At 32.8% G+C, this 25,548-nt stretch overlaps 1 protein-coding gene across 1 annotated transcript in view; it reads right to left on the bottom strand.

Annotated features, from left to right (window-relative positions):
- Positions 1 to 25,548, bottom strand: part of LOC118193011 (carboxy-terminal domain RNA polymerase II polypeptide A small phosphatase 1-like) — a 127,402-nt gene that overhangs the window by 10,362 nt on the left and 91,492 nt on the right. Inside the window, exons 3-7 of the mRNA XM_085819369.1 lie at positions 22,628 to 22,738; positions 17,061 to 17,117; positions 13,897 to 13,989; positions 9,397 to 9,495; positions 9,223 to 9,309 (exon numbers count right to left, since the gene is read on the bottom strand). Coding sequence (XP_085675495.1) covers positions 9,223 to 9,309; positions 9,397 to 9,495; positions 13,897 to 13,989; positions 17,061 to 17,117; positions 22,628 to 22,738 — 447 coding nt within the window. The remainder of the gene's footprint in view (positions 1 to 9,222; positions 9,310 to 9,396; positions 9,496 to 13,896; positions 13,990 to 17,060; positions 17,118 to 22,627; positions 22,739 to 25,548) is intronic.

Genomic DNA, 25,548 nt, shown 5'->3' with positions numbered 1-25,548 from the left:
TTAAGGACCTATGAGCAAATGGGAGCTGAATAAATTCAATTAAAAATGTTATATCTATGCTTGAACGTGAGTAGGATGCATTATTATTAAACATAACTTAATTTTATGAAATTTATCAAGTAGCATTAAATATTTTACACTCATAATAACTGGACATATCTGAAAGAAGATAAGTGACATTTTAGTTACGTTTTACTAACAGTTAGCTTTTTTTTTTTAATGTCCCATTTTGTCACATACTGCTCAGTCTAGAGGTTTAGTAAATAGTAGGTAGATTTTATGTCAAGCAGCATAGGTTAAAATGAGCATTAAAATCATAATCAGTACGATTCATAACAAAAGACTGGCTGTTGTCACCGCTCCTGCTCGCCTACAGAGAGACCTGCTGATCAGAGCAAACCTGAAAGGCCTGATGTAGGCACAGTTAGCAAATTTTGAAAGTTAGCTGACCTCTGCCTGATGCTGTTAGTGTCATAGATTCGTGTAGAGTTCCAGAAGTTGTAACTCAGTTAATACACTTTAAGGTTCTATTAAGCCACTAAAGCATTAGCGGTGATAAGTTGTTTTGCATTAAGTCTCACTATTTGCAAAGAATAAGTTTCACATGAATTTTTATATTTTCGTGTTTTACCTTGTGGCAACGGTAAATGTTTAACACATTGAGCACGGGGCTGAATTTGCTGTCTTTTCTATTCAGCCGGCGGCAATATTGCGATCAAGCGGTGCAATATTGTCGACTTAAATTATTCATAAATTATACAAAAAGGAAGGAGACGCATATAAAGTCCGAAGGTATTGTTCGAAATGTTATGATGACAATTCAAAACTATCTGGATGCAAGATAGCCAAAAATGTTACCAAAATAGTTGTTTTGTATTGTAATATGTGTAAAGCTAAGCCGTATTTTTGTTTAGAACATTTCAATGAATTTCATTAAAACTACATTTGATCACATTTCATTGAGACTATACTTATTTTTTATTTTCAATACTGTCGGTTCCGTGGACCGACGCCAGCCAAACGAAAATTCCAGTGCCGGTTCCCAGAGGCAGATGCCGGGCTCAGCATGTTAATGAAAGGCAATAACTTGCTTTAATATAGAGAGATAATTTTTAAGAGAATGCATTTAGTTATAATTAAATTAGGTATTAGATAACCTTAGTCATTATGGATTTACATGGCCACTATTAAATTATATTTATTTTTTAATAATATTTGTTAAAAAACCCTATTAATATCACAATCTCATAAAATTTCACAGTTTAAAATACATGCAATTTATGACATTGATTTTTAAACAATATTAGGATAATTACACATTAAAAGCTACAAAACATAAAACTCAACAAAATAATTATGCCTCTTTTTAATTTGAAGGCCAGCCCAGACATTTTGGCTAATTTATATCGATTTCTCTTCTTCTTAAGCATATTTTCTAACAATTAGAAATTTGTTTCAATATGCAAAACAATGTTTTCATTAGTTTCTGCGGGTTTTATCTCCTAACTGCCAACCTTTCCACAATGTACTACCTATGAGGATTTACTTGATCTGGTAAAAGTTAAATAGTCCGACCCCCCCCCCCCCGACAGACGTGATCAAATTATCACTATGTCTGAAAGTAACTATAAATCAGATAATAAATTTAAATAAAGGTTTAAATAAGCTTCTTATTCAAAAAGAACTTGGAACATATAGGCCTGTGCTTATGCTAACAAAATCAATTACAGTTTGTGGTGATATAATTAAACAAGAGTCAAATTCAAACCAAAAATATGGACTAGTGGTCAAAGACTATACAATTTAATTTCAATTTAATCTGGTTCAGTAACTCGTAGACTTGTATAATTGTCATAGTAAACTCAAATGTCAGCAGCAGTAATGGAAAGACTAATGATTACAAATTATCAGAGCTGACAGAACTAATGCAGGGAGCAAGTGGAGGTTAGAAACACACTCGTCTTACACTCCAAAAACCTCAGTTTAAAAACTGTCTTGCGAACAGTGATTTGCATTCTGATGAGGAAATAGAAATGGGAAATTATAATAAAGGCTGAAACTGTAAATAACTGGGTAATTTACATAATAATAACTGTACATATCTTTGAAGAATAATTTTCTTTCTCTTTACATATTTAGTTTCTTTTTTCAACACGTTTCCTTTTCACTTTAAATTTTTGGCATTTAATTAAAGACTTCTGATATTCTAAAAGACTAAATGCATTTAGACTGTATGGAAAAAGCTGCTAATTTTATTTCTTCAGTAATACGAACATTCAGAAGAAATATGAAATACATATGGTAAAGTCTGGTCACAGAGCTGGTGTGGTATAATTTTTAGAATTTAGAGCAGGCATTGGAAGCAGAATTTAGAAAGGCACCAAGCAGCAGAATTTAGGATCCACAGAGATTGCGTCAGGAGGCAAAATGCCTAGCGCCAGCTCTATGTATGATGCATTAAGACATATTAGATGAATCTTTTGAATTGTCAGTTTCCAATTTCTTTATTAATAAAAAAATTCCTTTCCATATGATAAGATTAGAAGTACTTTTGATATTTTCCATGCTTGTATCTAGTGAAAAGTAGAGAAAATAAAGGGAAGATAAAAATGTTAAGAAAGCAATTCTAGAATCAGAAGTAAAACATTCAACTATTATGTTTTCATTGTTCTTCCAGATGTTCTCCAAAAGGTAAGAAACTGTGTGTTACTGCCATGGAGACATTTTTCATTTTATCACATTTTTCTGGAATCTTTTAGAATCATGGGTCTATAAATCTGCCTTAAAATCTTTCTAAACTTTGCAAGCTTCAATGTCTAAAATCCTAAAGAAAAATTACCCCTACCAATTCTGTAACAACAAAAAGCCAGAAATGTTTTTTAAAAAAAAAATCGGAGGAAAAAAGTGTGAAATTAAATTTATAGAGAAAACTGATGCATTTTCTGAGAATTCTGATCATTCTGAGAAATGGGAAAAATTCTTACTTTGAAAAAATTAAAAAGACATTTTTTATTAATTACATAGCTATTTTGCTTTTCCTAAAAACTGTTTTGTAAACTGTGCTTTATAGCATTATTCCTTGCTTATTTTTCAGATTCAAAAAATTGTGTAATATGTGGCCAAAATGGAACTTTATAATATGACAGTGAAAAATAAAAATGCTTTATTTTAATGTTATTTCTTAAATATAATTCCAATACTTACCATTATTTTAATGAAATTTATCAATGTTAGAATGTTCTAAAAAAATCGTCAAAAAATTCCCAGATCTCGGAATTAAAAATTTCCTACAGAAACCGATCTTAAAATCGCCAAAATATTAATAATAGCCAAATTTAGAACCGTTTAATAAAAGAATTCACATCCCCAAAAGCGGAAAGTTGTTTCAGAGCTCTTCATTACAAAAAATTAAATAATTTTTAAATGCTTGTGTTTCACTTCTTGCTCAGAAACTCGAGTATCGCATCATTATTTATATTACAAATAAGAACAAATTATAACTCATAAACCCATTCAAAACATAGCCATATTTGTCTGTGAATCGCCGAAAATATTCCTGCAAAACGCTAATTCACACCCAAAATGGCAGTCGTAAAAACAGACAGAAATTTCAGATGATTAAAATTAAGGACCTTCTGCCAATTTTGGCCAAAATTAAGGACTTTTAAGGACCAAAAATCAATTCCAAAAAACTTAAGGACTTTTAAGGACCATACGAACCCTGTTAATCTTCTAATTGGATCCGGCTTATTATTTTTTGCAGACTGTTAGAGCAATTTTATAAAAAGTAAGCTTGAACTTTCGATTATGTCAAAAAGAGTTTCCAATTCTGGAGCTGCCAAAGGATCACAAAGCAAAAGCATGTTTCGTTGTACTGCTTCTGATAGTGAAGAAAGTGACAGAGAGGTTATTAAAAACGAAAAAATTTTGATTGACAAGTTAGTCGGTTTTCTCAGCACAGCAATTACAGGACTTGAACAAGAAATTATGTCTGTTTATAGAATTAAAGAGAAAGTATTAGCACAAAAAACGAAGCAACTTGAACAACTTAGATTGAAAGAAATGTTTAATAAAGTAAACAAATAAATATTAAGCTTTTTTTTTTTTGTAAATTTTGATACCCTTTAGATCATAATTGCTCTTTATTTCATAAATTACGGTTTCATATTTTTAATTTTATAATTTCTGCATGCCATCTTACCAGATTTAAATTGATGATCTATAATCTGGAAAAATCCCTAATCCGAAATCGCCGAAGTCACGATGAGTCCAGATTAGAGACTTTGTACTGTACTTGTTTTCCTCTATTTCCTGAAAACCAGTCCCGATGTTTGCATTAGAGCGCGAATGGAACCTGATTCTTCACAAACACAATTATCCAGGTTTAGAATCAAGTCCTTATCTGCACAACCTGCACTATAAGGTGCACATATAGTTTGCAAAATGGGTGAATTTTCTTGCAATATTGGAGCACACTGCTTAAGCTGCACATCAGCTTTTCCCATCTCTGCATCACTTGCACTTTCAGATGGTTCAACACTTACTGCCTGCGACTTTGTAACTGCACTATCAGTGTTGACGAACTTAACAGTCACATTTTCCCTTCCTTCCACTTCAGGCACTTCAGAATCACAAGCTTCTTTTATTTCTTCATGTTTTTGTTCTTTTCCTTTAATACCATCAGATGTTTCATACATCATTTCTTGATCTTTCTCAGGCAGTTCATTAGCTACTTCTTTCATTTCTTCAGACGCCACTTCTGTCATTTCCAAATCGTCTTTTATGGCTCCAGTTTCTTCTGCAAGCACCCTTTTCACCTGTAGGAGTTGCTCGCACACCTTTTCTTGGCCGACATTTATTTCTTCTCATCGGGTTTTCTGCTCTTCCAGTCCGGCTTTGATCTCAGCAGTCATTTCTTTATATCCAGCTTTTATGTCATCTAAGAAGTCCATCAAAGTCTTCGTTTCCTCCGCCGTAGCTTTCCTCTCCAAGCGGGTCACTGGCATTCACTCACAAATCCCACTTCTGACACCAGTTGTAGCGCTTTTTATTCTTCTGAAACCAGTTGTTACGTTAGTAGGGGTTTGTGAGGATTTGGAGTGAATAATGGCAACACCACTGCTGACACCAGTTGTTGCATTTTTCTTTTCTGACACCAGTTGCTACGTTATTTTCTTCCTTCCCGTTCGTACGGGGTTCATGTGAATTTGGAGTGAATAACGACGACACTTGATGAAGTATCAAAACATACTTTATTGATCAATATTAATCAAGACAGCTCCAAAACACTTTTACAGTCTTTGAAGATCTACTATAAACACGCTGGAACAATCAGCAACACAGCCTTCACACTGTCATGCAATAACGGTGAAGACAGCTTCACTGCAAAACACCAGAGTACAGCTCCTGACTCTGCTCGGTCGTTCTCGGAACTCCATGTACTCTCGAGACTTTCCACGCTACAACTCGCGATGCACTCGACGACTCACAGAGCACAGCTCCCGACTCTTTGGCTCAGTCATTCCCGGAGCTTAACACACTCTCTCGACGATACACTAAGAGACTCTTCGATGTACTCAACAACCCATTCGGCACTCGCTGCCCGGCAGTCAACTCAATTGACTAACTCGAGACTAACTATCTCGCACTGTATGCGAGGCACACACAGTAACTGACTGCAGAACAGCAGGGTTTATATAGTTTTCGGCTTGTGTTTGAGAACATTCTGGGCTAAAGCGGTAAGAATTTGTTCCAGAAGGTTCTCCGTCCATCCATGGCATATCGGCAATTTTATCCCCAAATGTGGCAACGATGCCTTCTTTGCTATTTTATGGCAACCCTAAAACTGCTTTGCAGGGAAGCCCTTATGGCGCTACATTTCGTAACAATATTCTTAGAGGTAAATAAATATAAATTAAAATACTTCTTAGTAGTTAAAAAGCTTTTCTATTTTGCACAAATGAAATATTTAAATTTATTCAAAATAATTATGCATTAGGGAACAATATAAAATAAAGCAATGTTTCCCAACTGTTGCATTATAAAATTTTTATATCTTTAAGTGAGCATTTTATGCTATTCAGAAAGATTCTACATAAATTTGCATATTTATTGCATAATCATTAATGCATTACATTCTGAAATTGACAAGCTAAGACTTTCTATTAATTACACAAATTTCAATAATAATACTTTTAAATTTAAATAATTACAATGTCAGATCGAAGGGTGTTCATTTACGTGCATAGGCAAGCAAAAAGTCCTGGAATTTACCGCTATAAAAGCATGCACTGCACTGAGAAGGAAATAAAAAACACAAAATATTCTAATCCCTAGTCTTATCTTTTCTCTCTGTAGGTAGATAATAATTTATTAACAAAGCATACCTTAAGAGGAATGAATACCTTCAAGAAGAACTTTCTAAGGAAAACTGGCTAGTATTTACATAATATATGGCGAAAACCATGAAAACACCAGGTAGTCAGCCAGTTCCTGCTGGGGATCATCCCAACATGAAACTACCAGTGTTCAGTGGTCTTATCCACTCAGCCATTAGTGGGCTCTGTCACTCTGAATGAATTGTAACTTTCAATTAATGGAAGAACTATGTAATGATATGAGTAAACTAGACTTACATTTATAAAAATTCAGTTAACTGGTTAATTACAGGAACAGTTAAAATATGATAATGTTAATATAATTACTGTAACAAAAATTAAGTTAATGACACAGTATACTCTACTTTGGTGTAAAATTATGTAATATGTGGAAGAATATACGACATAGAGAACAACAATAAAACTGAATTCAACTACAGAAATTATTAAATGAATAAAGGCATCCTAAAAGTACAGTATTAATTTAACAACAAAATTTATATAATCATAACACATTACGTACTTTATTCCATACTCGATACCTTACTTTTCCATGCACTCATTGTTACGACTGGGACACCTATGTAAGTAAGTCCTAAACTTAGACACTGAGTCACTATGTTACCATTATTTACTACATCCTTGTCATTTTTGAAACCTATGGCCACAAAGATGTTATTTGAAAGGTAGGAGAATCTCCATCTCAGGATTATATGGTGAATAATCAAAAGCCTTTCAGGAGAGAGTTCCTGGATTAAAACAGTCACACATGGATAAGTGCTTGTCATGGACCTTTTTTTACCAGGGGCATACTATAAATAGGTTTGAAGGAGAGAGTCACAAATTCCAATTTGCTCTATGCACAATACACAGCTATATTAACCCTTTGGATGCCATGAAACAACTCAGTTCACAAATAAATTACATGCCAGATGGAATGGACACAAATAGATCCCTTCTACACAGTAAGCCTTTTCCTAATATGCATAAATGAGCTTACCCTACCCTTGATAAAACATCTTTGTGTAACATATAAGTATAAATTATACACATTAATTCATTTTCCTGAATGTGTTGGTGATACTGTAATATAATTTTGAGCATAAGAGGGAGAATTTAGTAACGTAATCCAGTATGACTTATTGCTAAAAGTGCACTAAAAAGTACACATTTTAATAATTTTCCTTAACAATTTCAGTAACTAAGTTTGATAGAAATCAGAGTATTAACTTTCTTAGTTCAGAAAGTGTAGCTATGATTTCAAAGTGTAGCTATGATTTTTAATTGTGTAAAACTAGCAAAAATTCACTGATTCTGAAATTGTTTACAAGTGCAATCTGGTATGAAAGTACATGTGATTGACATAGCTACCGTATAATATTTTAGTTTTTCTCTACGATGAATTTTCAAAACATATCTTTATACTATAAACACATATTAATTCAAGAATACATCACATTTATGCACTCATCATAATTCAGATTTAAGTTTTTCAGTATTAATAACTGCAAGTATTACTATTTCACTACTTACTACTTTACATTGTGTTTGTTAAAAATTCAATTTGAAGCAATACACACAAAAAATGTTATTAAGCAAATATATTCTTTAATGTTTCATAAATTTAATATTATGCATTACACTCATTTTTTCTTTGTTGTTCAATTATGTCACAATATATATGTGTTTTTTTTTTAAAAAATTCTATTTACGACAGATTAATTCTGTTAAAAATAAAACCTTTAATAAAGTTACTTTTAACATTATGTGGTGTTTTGAGACCGACAGCCATTTTTAGAAAAGCTACTTAGAAGGAAAGGAGCAGGTGGCATTTTCAAACAACACTGTAGTGAAATATAGGAAAGAGATGATTGCTGATTTGGGCAACCTTCATACAGTCAGGGCCCCACCAGAGTCGTAGCTAGGGTTTTCAGCGCCCAGGGACAACTGAAGATTTCGTGCCCCCTACTGCTTGCCAAGGATGGAAATCATCTAATTCCAAACTGATGTTTGGCGCCCCTTGGATTCTGCACCCGGGGACAGATGCCCCCTTGTCTCCCTCTAGCTACGCCCCTGAGCTCCACCTCCTTTTCAGGAAATTAAACAACATTACCTGCATGATCCCCAAACAAAAAAAAAAAAAAGCATTACTTTGCCAGCAGACTATCTGTCGAAGGAAGCTATTACGAAAAGATACCATTAAAGCTGAAGTTCTTAGGGACTAAAATATATGACAGATGATGGCTTTACTGTGATTAAAATGAGAAGCATTTTACAATGCTCACTGTGATGTGTTACTGAAGATGAAGAAGACTTAAAAGTATCCTGACTGCTTGCAAAAGAAAGGAAACAAACAAATAAACAAACAAAAGATTAGAAATTTTTAGTCGTGCTGCTTTTTTTTGTTTTTCAAAAATTTAACTATTTTAACTCTTAATTATTTTCCATGTGTGCTATTCTTTTATGATAATGCACATTCTCACATAACTGTTTTGATATGGAATTCATGCAACACTTCCAACAGGATTATAAACTATCCCACACTAATTAAACAGACAAGCACTTTTTACTTCATTCCAACTCTTTAAAATACACTTTGGTTTTTACTTTTAGCAAGACAAGGTTATGGTATGGTTAGTTTAAAATAACTGTGTTATGATAGCACTATGTATAAACTATTCCTTTCCTTTAAGTAATAACTTTAGCAAATTCACATTAAGGATACCATCAACACATGCAAAATATATTTATTAATTACAAATAATGATTAACAAAAACTATGAATCATTCACATTAAACTCACATCATTGTCATTAACAATTACAAAAACAAGCAAAAAACTTACTGCATTATCTGGATGGAAGATATAGGAAGCAGGAGAATTGTCTACTATGATAACTTTGTGAAGATCCCGACCTAACCTACCAAGATCCTATATAAGATACATAAGGAAAATATTTATTACCAAATATTTGACTCATAAAGTAAAAACCTAACAGTTTTTTAGAATCATTATTACCTTGACATAATTTCCACGATAAAAAACACATGATTCTCTAAATAGGCGAGAACGAAAAACACCCCATTTATCCAAGAGATCGGCGACTGGATCAGCGTACTACAAATTAATAAACAAAAGAAATAAGAAGATTAATAAGAAATTTAAATATTTAAATAAAAAAACATTTTACATGCAATTTCATAAAACACTTATTTTTGAAGAATAAATACATTTTCAAATAATAATTATCCTTAAAAATAGTAAATTAGTTGAAACTCAATGGAAAACAGCTGCTGATGCAGAATGAACTCTTCACCTCAATACAAGTACACAATCACGGAAATTAGACATGTTCACATGCGTTTATCAAATTTCTTTAACTGAAATTAATGCCCAAGATTTTAGGAAAGATAAAGTTAACCCTTTAAACTAGCATGCAGCGCAAGTCTATGTTTTAATTATCTTTGAGTATTTTATTAGTATAGATTAATTTTCAGTTACTTATTACAGAAGCTAAGTAAATATTTTACTTTTGTGCCTTTTTTTAAAAAACTTTTCAAAATTTATGATGGCATGCATAAAAAAAAACAAGTACCCCACCAAATGGCCAAGTGGTTAAGACTGCTGAATGCTGACAGTTGAGGTTTGAACCCAAGCGAATGGGTTGGTTGCATCTTGTTTTTCCCTGCGTGTATGGTAAATATGAGCCAATTTCCCTTGGAAATTCCTCCTAACAGATTTCTCACCTAGACAGATAGTCTTTGCATGCTTTGCCATATTCATAAATAACCTAACCTAACTAAAAAAAACAAGTGTAGCTTATAATCCATAAAAGTGTCAAATATTTATATATGCTAACTGCATTCGTCTTCACCTTAGAATACCTAAAAGTTCAGCTGAAAGTTCTGCAAAAACTGCATTACTTAAAAATGAAAAAATGACAATTTAGTTCTTCTTGTATGACAAACAATTTATTAAAGAAGAAAAAAAAAAAAAGACGAGAGAGAGAGAGAGATTAGAAAAATTCCCTCCCCTCGTTTAACTTTCAATGTTAGTCCTTATCTTCCTGCATTTGGAGACATTTACTCAGATTAAATCCACAACTATTCACAGCCAAAAGTAACTGAGTGCCTGTTGTTAGCTAAGGCCTTGGGGGGGGAAGGTCTACGTGTTCCATGAGTGACAACACAGTTTTCTTTTGAACATTTGTTGCTCATAAACTCTTTCTCCCTACCAATAACCCTTCAAGGAGGCTTTCAACTGAAAGGTTATGTTTATGAAACAATTTACTGCAGAGATGCTTTATTTTTACAGGTAGAGGCAGGCGCTAAGCCAGCACCTCTGTAGCACTACAGGTGATTGTTAAGCTTCTGGCCCAATTTTGAAAAAAAGGCTTGGGAAACAGTTCAAGGATCTCTGACCACAAAACCTCTTGAGAGGACTTTTGACTTGCCATGCACTTTGAATGCCTCCTTGCTGCACAGACTACATGCTTACACAAATTCATTCTCTGGAATTGTTTGTCATACAAGAAGCAACAACTTGGAAGAATACAACTTGGACTCATCAGCACAGCAGTCAGTGTTAACTAATTACTATACTTGGTGGTTGAAAAAAAAAAATTAAAAATAAATAAATAATAAAAAATAAAATAAAATAAAAGACTGATAAACTGAGGGAAGGCTGGCTTTGGTTGATGGCAAAAAATATGAAGAATTCATGGTATTCCACATACGTAAATGATCAGCATGTCAAAACTGTTGTTTAAAATCTTGTGTTCCATTAGTGACAACACATCTTTCTTTTGAACATTTGTTGCTCATTTAAACATTCCTATCTCTTAACATAATATGAAATTAAGTTATGCAAGAAAAAATAATTTAACTGTTATGCCATTAAAATGGTTTACTTAATCAAAATTTCACATTACAGACTAGCCTATCTAGTGCTTTTGGCAGCATAATTAAGAACTGAATGAAAGGTTTAAAAAAGCTGTTTCAGATTCCCCTGAAAGAGCTAAACTATCTAACTGCGCTATTTTGATTCAACTAAATTAAAGGTTAACATGATTTCCGCTTTCTTCTTTTTTAAATAAAAAAAAAATTTATGTAGACACCACGACTTCCTTGAATCCTCTTTCTCGAATTACTCTAACTTAATTAACTAATTTCTCAAGGCAAGTTGCAAATGACATCAAAACTTGCAAATTTTGAAATTAAATATCCCAGTTAGTTTTTATCGTACAGATGTCAAACTTCTTATAAGTTTATTTTTTCATAACAAGTGTAAAACTTTCCCAAACATAAGTATATGAAAGTATAACATAAGTATATAAATATTTCACTTTTTGTCCAAAAAAAAAAATTAATTTGACATCACCCAAACAAACATGAATATTTTCATCATTTAAAACACTTCCATAACTGGAAGCATATGACTATGACCAATAATTGGGAAAATAAGTGTGTGTGTGCATATATATATATGTATATATACACACACGTATATATATATATGTATATATATATACGTAGCGTATTCAGAAACTAAGTACCGTTTCATTCTAGCGCCGTTGCAGCACTGTGGTAGGCATCCCGTGCATGCGCACTAGTCTTTCTTGTTCACTGACTTTCAATTGTCGCCATTTTGGTTGCTCTATGTTGTGTTTTCAGTTTGCTGTGCACATTCAAAATGTTTAAGACAAAGTCGAAATTTATCGTCAAGAGACAGAAGTTTACTGTGAATACGCGATAAGTGATGGAATGGTGAGAAAGTGGGTAAGAATGTTTAATACAGGTGGAACAAATGTCCACGCCGAGGCTCGGAGTGGTCGGCCTTCTGTTGTCACCAATGATTTGGTAAGGAAAGTTCATGAAGCAATTCATGAGAACAAATGCTTCACAATGACAACTCTTTCAGAGGCATTTCCACAAATTTCATGTACTGTTTTGTTTGAAATTGTGTTTGAGCGATTGAATTATCACAAAATGTGTTCCCGATGGGTTCCAAAAATGCTCACTGATGTCCACAAAACAAAGCGACTTGGTAGTGCCCTGACATTTCTCACGCGGTACAGTGATGACGGAGAAAACTTTTTAAACCAAATTGTGACAAGTGATGAAACTTGGGTGTGTCATTTCACACCAGAATCGAAACAACAATCGACGGAGTGGAGACACACTCATTCTCCGAAAAAACAAAAGTTCAAAGTGACAATGTCATCACAAAAAATCATGTGCACTGTTCTTCTGGGATAGGAAAGGCATTTTGCTTACTGAATTTCTTCCCAAAGGTGAAACCATTAATGCGGCACGATATTGTGAGACTTTAACAAAACTAAGGCGTGCCATTCAAACCAAACGAAGAGAAATGCTCAGCAAAGGAATTGTGTTGCTCCATGACAATGCTCGACCCCATACTGCTGGTGTTACTCAATCATTAATTCGACAGTTTCATTGGGAGTAGTTCGATCACCCGCCGTACAGCCCAGACTTGGCACAGTCCAACTATCACTTGTTCCTGCACATGAAGCGCGAGCTTGGTGGCAAGCACTTTGGATCTGATGACGATATGAAAAATGCTGTGGAGTCATGGTTATCGAAACTGACGGGAAGTTTCTTTGATGATGGTATACAAAAACTGGTCACCCGCTACAAGTGTTTGATCATTGGCGGAAACTATGTTGAAAAATAGTTTAAGTCATGTATTTTCATGTAAAAATAAAATTGGATTCGAAAAAATTGTTTTACTATTTTTTTTTTCAAAACGGTACTTAGTTTCCGAATACGCCTCGTATATATATATATATAAGTATATATATATATATATAAGCACAAAAACTGAAATTCATAATTAATAAATTTCAAATAATTGCAACAAAGAATTTTAAAACATTAAAGCCAAAACATTTCAAACAAGCAAATTTTAAAAAATTAATGAAATTTAAAGAAAAATGAACAAAAACAGAAGAGAAAATCAATCAAATTCAATGCTACTTCATTAGGAGGGAGGAACACTGAAATCAATTGAAATCTCTCTTCTACAATGCAACTTAATGCAAAATACTAGGCAAATATATATTTAGTTTTCAAAAGAATTGTTTTGTAATTACATATACACACACATATATATATAGCTAATTGATTATATATATTACATATATAGCTAATCGTTTTTGCATTATGCAAGATACATATATACACATATGTACAAATATCACAAAAATGCCTTCTGAATTTAAGGGGGGGAGGGTTCCTTTATTCGATGCATACACACAAATGCACGTAAAAAAATTATCCAAATGGATCTGGGAATGGTCAAAATGGATATTTTCGTTGAAATACGATACCTGAAATTTTTTGTGACTGCACTACTTCCTTTACTTTGCACAAAGAAGTAAAAATCCAAACCAATTTTTAATTTTTTTTAAAAATTTTTTACACCATCTATTTTCATTTTAACTATTAAATTATTTTCAGTGATCCCCTCAAAATAAATAAATAAAAAAATAATTATTACCTTAGCAAGGCTAGCTGTAAAGAGAACACATTCATACATTTCACCCATTTTCTGGAGAAATTCGTCTACATAAGGCCTCTTAAGAACATATACCTGAAGGGGCAAAAAATATTTCATATTATTAAATTACAAAGAAATGCAATCATGCTGAAGAATTTTTTTTTTTTTAATCTAATTAAAAAAAGCAAATTTTTACTTAAAGAAAAAAGATATATTTCTGATTCTATTTCTTATAAATACATTTTCAATAAAGTTAAATAACATTGCATATATAATGACTTAAATGTTATTGAAATAACCAACTAGAAAACTATAGCCAAGAGGAAAGCTGACCCAGAGGACTAGGGAAAATAAAACTATTGAAAGTTGAAACAAATTAATTAAAAAAAAAAAAAAATTCTCATTGCAGATGCCTAACATGATTAAAAGAATCAGTAATATTTATTTTAAGTTAATATCAGATTTTTTAAAGTTTGACACTTGTTCTCTTTTTCTCAATTTTAAAATACAGAAGTTTGACAGTATCACTTTAACAGCTTATAAAAAATAGTTGTAGAAGGAAGGTGTTGCAGGGCAGATAAATAACTAATTAATGCAGTATGAAAGTAGATTCTGCATAGGTAAGTTTCTATCAGTGTGAGATTTAAGCAAATCTAAATACTTTGCTTGGAGAAGCTGACCAAATCGTAAATGCTCTTATATTGGATAGAAAATTAGATGAAATTCCTTGGCTCAAAAGATATCCAGTACACTCAATTTTATGCATTTAAAAAAAAAAAAAAAATCAAAAAGTTAATACTGTGCTGCTAAATGCAGATCTTTTATTCTATCACCTTTGACAATATTGAACTATTCATATTATATTGAATTGGTCTGTGAGCTACTACTGTTATTTAAGTATTTCCAGGTTGCTTTTCTTTGTAATTACAAATGATAACCAAATATGTGATAAATAAACAACATTTATTCCAATTATTGAAAGTTGGATGAAAAAAAGTTTGGATGAAAACTTTTTTCACAAGGATGAAAAAAATTTAATACAGTGGACGCTCATTAATTTGAACTCAAAGGTTCTCAGAACAGAGTTTGAATTATCCAATGTTCAGAGAAAATATAAATTTAAAAGTGTATCGCTGAAGAAGAATGATCCAGTATGTATTAGAGATAGATGATCCACTCCAGAACTGATTCAAAGAACCGATTCACTGAAGCGAACGAATGATCAGCGTTCGGGTGAAAAATGGAGCGGCAGTTCTTTAACCGTTCACCGAGAGCTGTTGTTAGGAAGTGTGCCAAAATGTTTGATTTCCTCTTAATATAAAGCTTAATGTAATGCATTCTTTCCTTTATTATTTACTGAAAACGTCTCTGACCTATTTATGTGTGTTAAGTATGTATATATTGTGCTTTTGGTTTGCTTGCACTCCACCCAATAAAACCAAAACATTAAATAAACTGATGCATCTCAGGGAAACTGCCCCCCCCTCTTGTTTGCAAATGGATGGAGTTTTCCCCCCCTGTTTTAAGTACATAGATTATAGGAGCTGGTTCTTCAGATTCCCCAGCTGTCAGCGCTCTGGCGCTAGTCGCAAATCCGGGTCCACTGGAGTCGTGATTTTCATCGCTTCTGCTCTAGCTTCAGATCGCACTCTGATGGAGTCTTCTTCGTTTGCTCTATTCTTGCTACAGCCGCAAAACGGCTGTTGCAGTCTTGATTATTTGTAGTTTTCGCTTCCTCAGAGCTGCTCCTTTGAATTTTATTTCCATTCTTTGAATACTGTGTCACAGTATGTTTACGTATATTATGCATTACCTTTTTTATACAATATTACAGTGATATTTTTGTAAAATAATAAATTATATTTTTATTTACTTACTTATTTTACTAATGTCTTGTAATCAAGAGCTGTGAATTTCTTTTGAATCTTCTTTAGAATTAGTATATACCTATAAACGTAAATTTTTTCATCTAATGTATTTTTTCAAGGTTGCAAAACAAAATGCGAATACAGTCAAAAGTCTTTAATCCGGACTCGTCGGGACTTCGGCGATTCCGGATTATCGATTTTTCCGGATTATAGATCATCAGTTTAAATCTGGTAAGATGGCATGCAGAAATTATAAAACTAAAAATATGAAACCGTAATTTATAAAATAATGAGCAATTATGATCTAAAGGGTATCCAAATTTACCAAAAAAGAAGCCTAATATTTATTTGTTTACTTTATTAAACATTTCTTTTAACGCGCGGATGCGTAAAGCATACCTTACTCATAGCCGAAATTAGAAAATTGCAACCAGAAAACTATGTGATTTGTATTCGTGATATTTATAATGACGAGGAATTTGATTTAAATCATATCAAAGACGGAGTACATCGAAATTAAATACTACATTTAGTAAGGAATTATAAGCCGACTAAAATAAAAACATCTGCCCTGAAGATAACGATAGTGTTGACAGATCAACTTCCAGTTCATTGCGCTGTGACGTGCCCCCCCCCCCCCCCGCACAGAGCAGCGTGAAATTGATAAACAGATTTCTGAACGGTTAGATAAACAAAGGATATGCTTTTATTCATTTTTTGTAGCAATTCGTTTTTTGTTTGATGGACATCGAAACATACTTTCGTTTTCTAGATCCTTTGGGAGCTCCAGCATCGGAAATTCTATTTGACATAATCGAAAGTTCAAGCTTACTTTTAGAAAATTGCTCTTACAGTCTGCAAAAAATAATAAGCCGGATCTAATTTGAAGATTAAGGAACAACGCAATTATCAACATTAACTGAAATAGATAATTAGATAATTTTAGCTTATACCATCCGTCATACATTAAACGCGCACGTGAAAACGTATTCTGCACTTGCGCAGTTGCATATGCGCAGTCGTAAATGTCTTGCGCACATGAGTAAAAGGCCTATGCGCATGCGTCAATGCGGCGCATGCGCAGAAAGATTTTAGCTTTGAGGTCCGGATTATAGATCATTCCGGATTACGGGTGTCCGAATTAACGACTTTTGACTGTATTACTGCATAGAAGAACCCCAAGCGATATTTGGTTTCATTTTGTTGAATTAGATTAAAAAAGGGAAATGTCTGTATTGGACCATTGCAACAAAAATCATCAAACTATACTTGAATTAAAGGTGAAAAATTACTAACCTGATGAATTACTCCATCAATTTCCACAGGAACTATAAAATCGGCATTACTAATGGGCTGAAATAAAATAAAAAAAATTGTCTATATATATTAAAACAGGCTAAAGAAAATTACAAAAGTGTAGATTAATACTTTTGAATTACAGAAATACTTCAAGTGCACCTGCAAATTTTTATAAAGCAAAATGCTGTATAAAGACTAACAGATATGTGATAAGCATCTAGGTTCCTGAATTTCACCATATTATGCTCCATTCTAGTTTGATAACTATTTTTGAATTTATAAACTACACTGCTGGTCAATAAAATTCCTACACTATGAAGGCAGCATGCAATAAAGATCAAATTTGCATGAAAGTTATTACTTACTGGGCTATGCAAATGATTAGTGTTCCAGCCTATGTGCACGAAGGTCTGAGTAGAGGCAACTATACTATATATATATGGAAAGACAGCACAGAACATTTCTCATTTGGAAATCATATTTGAATGCTGGTTGCTTGTGTAAAAGTCATGTTATGCCTCATGTAAGATGAAGAAACTTCTAGTAGGATATGTTGGAATTTTACAGGGGCAGGATTGTGGCCTATCTGGGCAATGCCTCAGCGTTTGCTGATTCTGTTGTCAGGATTTTATGACTGTCGTGATTATGGAAATGATGGGTCCAGGAGGGCCACAATGAATGACATGGGATCTCAGCAACCTTCAGCCTCTAATAACCAAGAGGGCAGACATAATGTACTCACAGCATTGTGGGATAGTATAGATATGTCAAATACATGGACAGCATGAGGATCTCAGTAGCACCATGGATATCATTATTGTAGATTCACTTGACACTGTAGCAGAGACAGTGATGAATACAAATGTGCAATAAATAATGATACTGCACAAAGGAATGGCAACACATATTCTTTTCAGATAAATTCTCGATTTTGCTTACAGATGGATGTATATAAGTGTGGTAGCAAAAGCAGAATGAACGTTGCCTGTTTCATTTGTCATAGTCTTTTAGGCCCATCACCTGGCTGGTATGGGGTGCCACTGGTATGCATTCTGGTCACCTTTTGTCTGCATAGCCTGTAAAGCGGGGAACTGCAGTTATTCACTGACACATTATGACAAATGGCTTTGTTCTATCTTCAACGTCAGTGCCATACCATTCACTGAACAAAAAGATATGCATGACCACATGTTGATATGAAAGGCCATCCTTGATATGAAAGGCATTTGGCTGTTGTGCTGCGTCATGTTCTCTCTGCCACAGAAAACATCTGATCGTGAGTTGCCAAGAGACTTTCACACCACCACTTTCCAGTCATTATGATTGATGAACTCTGATAATAGAGTTGAAGCTACCACAAGTAGGCCAAGCCACGGCCGTTGAACACTGGTCTGGGCTTCAAGTCCCAGTCAATGGGTTGACTGCATAGGTGTTTTTCATGGTTTTCCCCCAAGAGTAACACGAATACAAGCCAGTTTCCTGTAAAAAGACCTCTATGGGACATCCCTCCCTTTCCATGCAGTGCCTAATAATGGAGCACATAATAAATAAATTTAGAAAAAAAAAAAAAATTAGAATGAAGTACCTGTATCTGTCACCTAAACTCTGTCTTATTCGATGCCTAGCCAGATTAGAGCCATTGTTGCTGTTGGAGGTAGCAGCTGAAGAGTACTGAATTCTGCACACTGTGTATCTCAAACCACCTTAATCATGTCTTCCTCCCATCATACCATAAGATTCTGCTATTTACTTTTCTTCCTGGTGTAGCAATTTTAATGACCAATAGTGTATTTACTTTATTTTTCAAACTCCACCCCTTTTTTGGTGGGAGTGAAGCTTAATAATAATAATAAATCTGAAAGTTTTCAGATTTTAAATTACGTTCCAAACAGGAATTTTTTTAACATTTTGTGTGTTTAAATATCATGTTCTTTGCACTTAAATCATAAAATTCAGTTCAATAGCAATGTCGCAAAATAATTTTAAAATGAGTATATCTTCAGAATTTCCGATACACAGTTCCAAGTGTTGGAGATAAAAAGCCCCCTCGCCTGTAGAGTGTTGCCATTGCTTGCTTTTAAATTCTTGAGTTTGTTACTAAAAATTTTGTTAAGTTTTAGAAAATATGAAATCGATGCTAAAACGAATTTCAAATTTGATCTTCCACATGCCCATATTCGTAGAATTACGTCATTCAAAATCCGATGGTTCTATGTACCGTTGTTTTATCACAATGCGAGAACTATACATACATTTACAGTAAGACCCCGCTTAACGCTGTTTCGGTTTAGCGCTCTTTTATTTCAACCCGGGGATTCCACGAAATCGCTCGCAGCATACGGGGATTCCCCGAAATATTATGCAGCGATAGGTTTCAAATACATATCCAAAAGAGTGTACTTGTATTTCTTGTTTGGTGCGGTATTGTACAGACATATTTTGAAGGGGTAAATGTGGAAGATGTCGAAGAAATAATTCAAGAAGCAGCGGCTAGTCTTTCTAATGATGAGCTCAAGGAATTAACTGAACAAGAAGAAAACAAAAATGTTGACAGCAGTGATTCAGAAGAAGAGCAAAAAGAACTTTCGATGGCGTTTGTAAAAAGGAGTTTGTCTACCACAACTGAAATAATGGATCAATTCATTGAAAATGATCCGAATTTTGACAGGAGCTCAAAAGTAAGGCGTGGTGTTAGAGATGCTCTATCCGTTTATGAAGAACTTTTAAGAGAACAACGCAAAAGAAAAAGGCAAACAACATTAGATGCTTTTGTCACAAAAAGGCAGAACACTGAAAACGCGGAAGGCTAACTAAATATGACTGACTTAGAATTTTATTTGTTTTTTTTTTAAGAATATTCGTTTTGTTATTTATATTTTGTTTTTATTTTTGCAAGAAATAATAATGTGGTATTAATTTAAGCTTTAAGAAATAAATGTTTGGTTTTATTTTTATTAAAAAAACATACTTTTTAAATTTAATACCTAACCAATTTCCTAGCCATCTTCCCCTAACCCCAATATTTACATGTAAAGATAGCCTCGTTTAGCGCTGTTTCGCATTACGCTCTACTTTGATGGAATGTATCCCCGCGTTAAGCGGGGTCTTACTGTATGCAGATTTTCCATTATTTAATTTCTTCAATTATAATGCAAAACTCGAACATTTGGTGGCAACAGTTTGAAAAGTGAAACGGACATTCAGAGTGATTTGACGCAAAATCGCAAAACAAAAACAATAGTCCTTCAGGGACAAAGCCCCTTTAAAGTATAAAAAAATAAAAATAAATAAATAAATAAATAAATAAAAAAAAAAAAAGAGAGAGAGAGAGAGAGAGAGAGAGAGAGAAAGAATATTCAATTATGGGAAAACACAGCATGACCTTTCATATTATTTTATTTACCATAAAACAGGATCTACCTACATTCATCACTAATAGCTTCAATCTTGCACACAAGTGATAAAAATAATATGAAACTATGGAGAGTAAAATGGAATTTCAAATTCTTTTAATTATAACTTATAATTAAGCACAGATATAGAGTCTGAATGTATAAGATTAAGTAAGTAATATTTTTCTATAATTATGAAACTGCTTGAAATTTTTCCAAAGATGATGTAATTTTACCACCAATGGAATTTAACCCTTTAAGGCTGCTATCACACATCGGTTTGTTTCGGAAGAACAACTGTTTGGAAAAATTTTTCTGCTTTGCCACAACAGCCAATCACCATAAATTGCTTTGGGGTTAACACAGAAGAAACTGGTTCCCCATTACAAACAAGCTGATAGCTGATTGGTTGAAAACGAACGACTTGCAATTTTTTTCGAAAGGAAGGAAAAGTCGCACATCTTTCTTTCAATAGTAAACCAGGCAGAATAATTGTCCAAAAGAGTTGTTCGTGTGAAACAAATGCCGTGTGATATGGGCCTTAGAGATCAACCTGATCCCAACTTTTTAAGACCATTTTGATTCATGTTACAGATTATCTATATATGTAACACAGTTTTGTGTTTCATTAGGAACAAACGAGCCTATCCTGCACTTACTGATTTTTCTTCCACAGGACTCGATGAACTAGAATTGGACTTCCTTAAATATTCTCAGCTTTCACTGTGGAATAGTTGATGTGACTCTACTGGTTTAAATTACACTATTTCATTCATATTCCACAGATTCATATTCCACTTCACTACTGATTCTTAGAATAAATGCTTTAAACCTAAACTATAAATATATCTTAGAAGTTTTGTTTAGCTTATAATGTCATCCAAGCATATTTTTCCTAATTTTCTTGATGCTTCTTTATGATGATACAACTATTTATTCTAAATGTGATTCAGGATCTCACCAATCATCTGAAGATAAATTTTTCATAAAATCAGACAAACCAGCTACCTTTTGCGTGGCGTAGATTTTAGTCAAGATTATAGATTTTGAGAGCAATTAGGTACAGGTCCCTCTTCATCAGAAGCACAGAAATCTGCAACAAAGGGAGAGCCAGGGCTGCATTTATATCCAAAAGAAGTAAAGCGGAGAACAAGGTAAGACCATCTGTTGGCAGAAATAGTAACAAAATTGAAAAGAGAATTTTAAAAGTGTTAGGAAGATCTGGATTTGAATCAAAGTCATTAACTAAAAAAGATAAATCTTTATGAATCTGAAAAGCTTCAAGAAAATCCAATTCACCATAAAAGAAGCCTTTTGGATAAATTTTGCAAACCCAAAATAAAAATTGTCATTAAATTTTCAACTAAGATTAGCTATTGATGATTTGTAATTTTGCCTCTTCGGACATAAATTCCGTGTTCCTTGATGCGAAACTTTACTGCTCTTTTAGCTTAACCACTATACCTCAACCCACAATGACAAGATATGTTATAAATTCGCCTCAAAATTAAAGTCAGAATTCAATCATAATTTTGACTATGTGTCTGCAAAAATTATCAAAAAGCTTCTTCCATTGGTGAATTGGATTTTTCTGAAGCTTTTCGCATTCACAAAGATTTATCTTGTTAATGACTTTAATTGCAATCCAATTCTTCCTAATACTTTAAAGAAATATTAACTTAATTTTTCAATTTTTGTTACTGTTTCTGCTGACAGATGGACTTCTTGTTTGCTTTACTTAATTTGAGTATACACATAATTTCCTCCGTTGCTGATTTCTTTGCTTCTGATGAAGAGGGATCCATACCTGTTTGCCCTCAAAATCGATAAGAGTCTTGACTAAAATCTACGCCAAACCCAAAGCTGTTGCTTTGCCTGATTTTATGCTAAGTCTGAAAAAAATACTAATTTACAAGCATTTTACTTCCTTTTGCTACAATTTTTTAAATATTTACTAAAGTTTCACCAGCTGCACATATAAAAACTTTCCAGAAATTTCCCCACTGAAAATATGACAATTTCTATTAACAATTTTAATCCAACCTATCTTTTTGTTTTGGATAATTAATTTCAAGATTGTGGTTTTGTTCACCTACTCTCCCTTAAGTTACTTTTCATTAAAAGTTGTGTACAATTGGTAAAAATAAATATAATTTTTCTAAAGAGATTTACCTTAAATGAACTATGAACAAGAGTTTCATCAAGATCGATGACCAGGCACAACTTGTGAGCATCTTGATGTTTTACCTGTGGGAGGAGGTGTTTACCTTGAGGAAGGAAGGCCTAAAACATTCAGAATTCAAAAAATAATTTAACAGGCTCTAATTATAAATGAAAAACAAGCTCAATAGGAATCTCTATAAATAATAATTAAATTTTGAAAACTTACTTTCATTCAATTAAATTATTACAAAACAATAAATTTAATTTATTTAACCTTAATTTTCTCTCCATTTATTTATATATGTATTTTTTCAATTATCCCACCTCAATTATATAGTCTTGATGCTTACTTTCTGATTATCCACACCCTTGGTTTCAATTAAGTAAAACTGCCCTGATTTTGGCATAATTCTGACTTTAAAGAACAAACAGATACATGTGCATATCTACATTTTATATTTAATCATCATCTTGCTGAACACAGTTCCTTGATTGTAAAACTATAATTATTGCCTGTGTAAACTTTTGACTTTAATTATTCTTTAAATGCTTCATTTTATTTTTATCTGTGATATTAATAGTAAGCTAAAGTTAACTAAACATACAGTTTTCACCAATTCCAAAAAATCGACAATACATTAGCGACTTTTTGTGTTGAATGCAGATAATCAGAAAGTACAGTTTTTTCATAACTGCAACAGGCTCTACCCTCTCATATATAAAAATATCTAAGATAAAATCCTGTTTATTCCAGCAGAAACAATGAATTAAGATAACATACCCCAGACAAAATGCAACATAAAAAAATTTGCATGGCCTATCAATGTGTTTGCTGAATTATGCTTCTTACTTTCTCTGGGTGGCAGAATTTGTAAATTAAAAATTTTAAAAATGTTCTAAATGTTAAATCTTCCAAATTAATTCAGCCAGAAGTATTATTTCATAATTTAGCACAATATCACAGCTATCTTGATTAGGATTATAACTCTTTTGATGACAAAAATTACTTTGCATTAGACCAGTTATAATCATAAAATAAGAAATATAATATTTAATAAAAGATGAGAGCCATAATATACACAAACCTTTTTCTTAACAAAAGTTAACACACAATAAATGTTCAGACAGCTATGGGAAATTAAGTTTTAAATTAAAGCAAATACGAGTTTAGGTCTGTGTTAGTTTTAGAAGCTCTATGCATTATAAGAGACAAACTGACATGGAAGGTATTTTAAGAGATTATTTGGCGCCACTAGAAGAAGTTCCCTCTAAGTACCTTTTATTTAAAATTAAACACCAATTTAAAGTTGAAAACAGCAGTATTTATTAAAAGCCCAAATGTCTACTAGTCTTGATACACAATTTTGCATTGATTCATGTTTATTCAAGGCTGTTGCCATTTGGCAAAATGTAATATCTTTCAAATGAAATTTGTCTATTATTGAATTAAACTAAATTACTTAAGCGCAGCAACAGATGCTGTTCATAAGAATATTACTTTTCACTTTTTACAATCTATCTGATTTAAATATATATGCATTTAAATTCATAATATATCTAATTAAATACATTCAATATATTTTAAGACTTTCATTATACATGTTTTTACTTTTCCAATATACAGATGATATACAAGATTACAATGTCAGTCTAAATACATATTCCTCTAGTATTTAATAAAATGTTTCATTATTTCACCCAGGCCATCTCTATTGATACTGTGTACTGATAAATCACATTAAACTTTAAAAGAATACTTTCAAGTTTTTCAATCAATTTTTTTTTGTAAATTTAATTCTGTTTTAATTATTATTATTTTATTTATTTATTTATTTATTTTTTCTGCTGACCTGTTCCTAGCATAAATGCCAGTTAACCTCTTCACTCCCAGTAGATCATATATGATACATTTCAATTTCCCTCCATCAGCACACCATACTAAATATGATATGAGAGCAAAGTATCACCAGTGGCCCACTAAATCCATATTTGATATGTTGAAATGCAATGCCTTATTTAAAACTTTAATGTGTATAAAATACATAAAAATACCGAAAACCTTATTAAATAGAATCTCTTGAATGTTAGCCTTGTTATGATTATAATTTACTATTTTGTTTTATGAATGTACAATGCATGTTCAGAATTTGGAAATGTTTCAAGGAGTGAATATGACTTGAAATATCGTGTACAAGTATGGCAACAAGATATAATAGGCACTGATATTTAAATTAAGATTTTTTTTTTACTTAATTTTGATATGAAAATAAAAAAATTTTGATATGAAAATAATTTAAATATGTAAATGTAAACTTTATTAACTAATATAGCCCTTACTTTTATTTTAATCAAAAGCATTAGGATTTTATGTTTATAATCAATATCTCATTCGAAAGGGGCTCCAGAAACTGTTGAGTAAAAAAGGTAAATTCAGAGGAAATGAAGCAAATAAAAGTTTCACAAGAGGTGCTGGAAATCAGTTCAAAACAGTGCTACAAGTTCATGAATGTGGCTGCCTGCATTTTATGGCAGATGTTTTACCATATCTCACTAAATGTGCATGGTTTGTCCCTCTAAAATTTCCCTTTAAGGTTATCCAACAGGAAATAGTCCAGGTTATCTTGGGGCTCATAATCCTCTTAAAATGATTCTACCTCAGCTATGCTTACTTGAGAAGTGTATTCCTGTTGTTGATCTTATGACTTATTTTGCTTACCTGACAGAACATCAGAATAACCCCACGAGCATCTCAGGGAATAGGTCTGAGGGTGTCCCACCTCTCTTCCTCCCCAACCATTAACCTTTCGAGAGGACTTTCAGCTCGCAGCACATTTAGAGTGCCTCCATGTCACACTAGACATTTACAAACATTCATAACTTCTCTGGGATTTAAATTTAAGTCCTTCAATAATGCAAAGTTACTAGCCACT

Source organism: Stegodyphus dumicola, chromosome 6 (assembly GCF_044657685.1).
Source record: "Stegodyphus dumicola isolate Sdum_Otavi_A_Nest chromosome 6, ASM4465768v1".
In the NCBI taxonomy this organism is placed as follows: domain Eukaryota; kingdom Metazoa; phylum Arthropoda; class Arachnida; order Araneae; family Eresidae; genus Stegodyphus; species Stegodyphus dumicola.
Note: the sequence above shows the minus strand (reverse complement) of the source record. Positions and strands in the feature narration are given on the sequence as shown.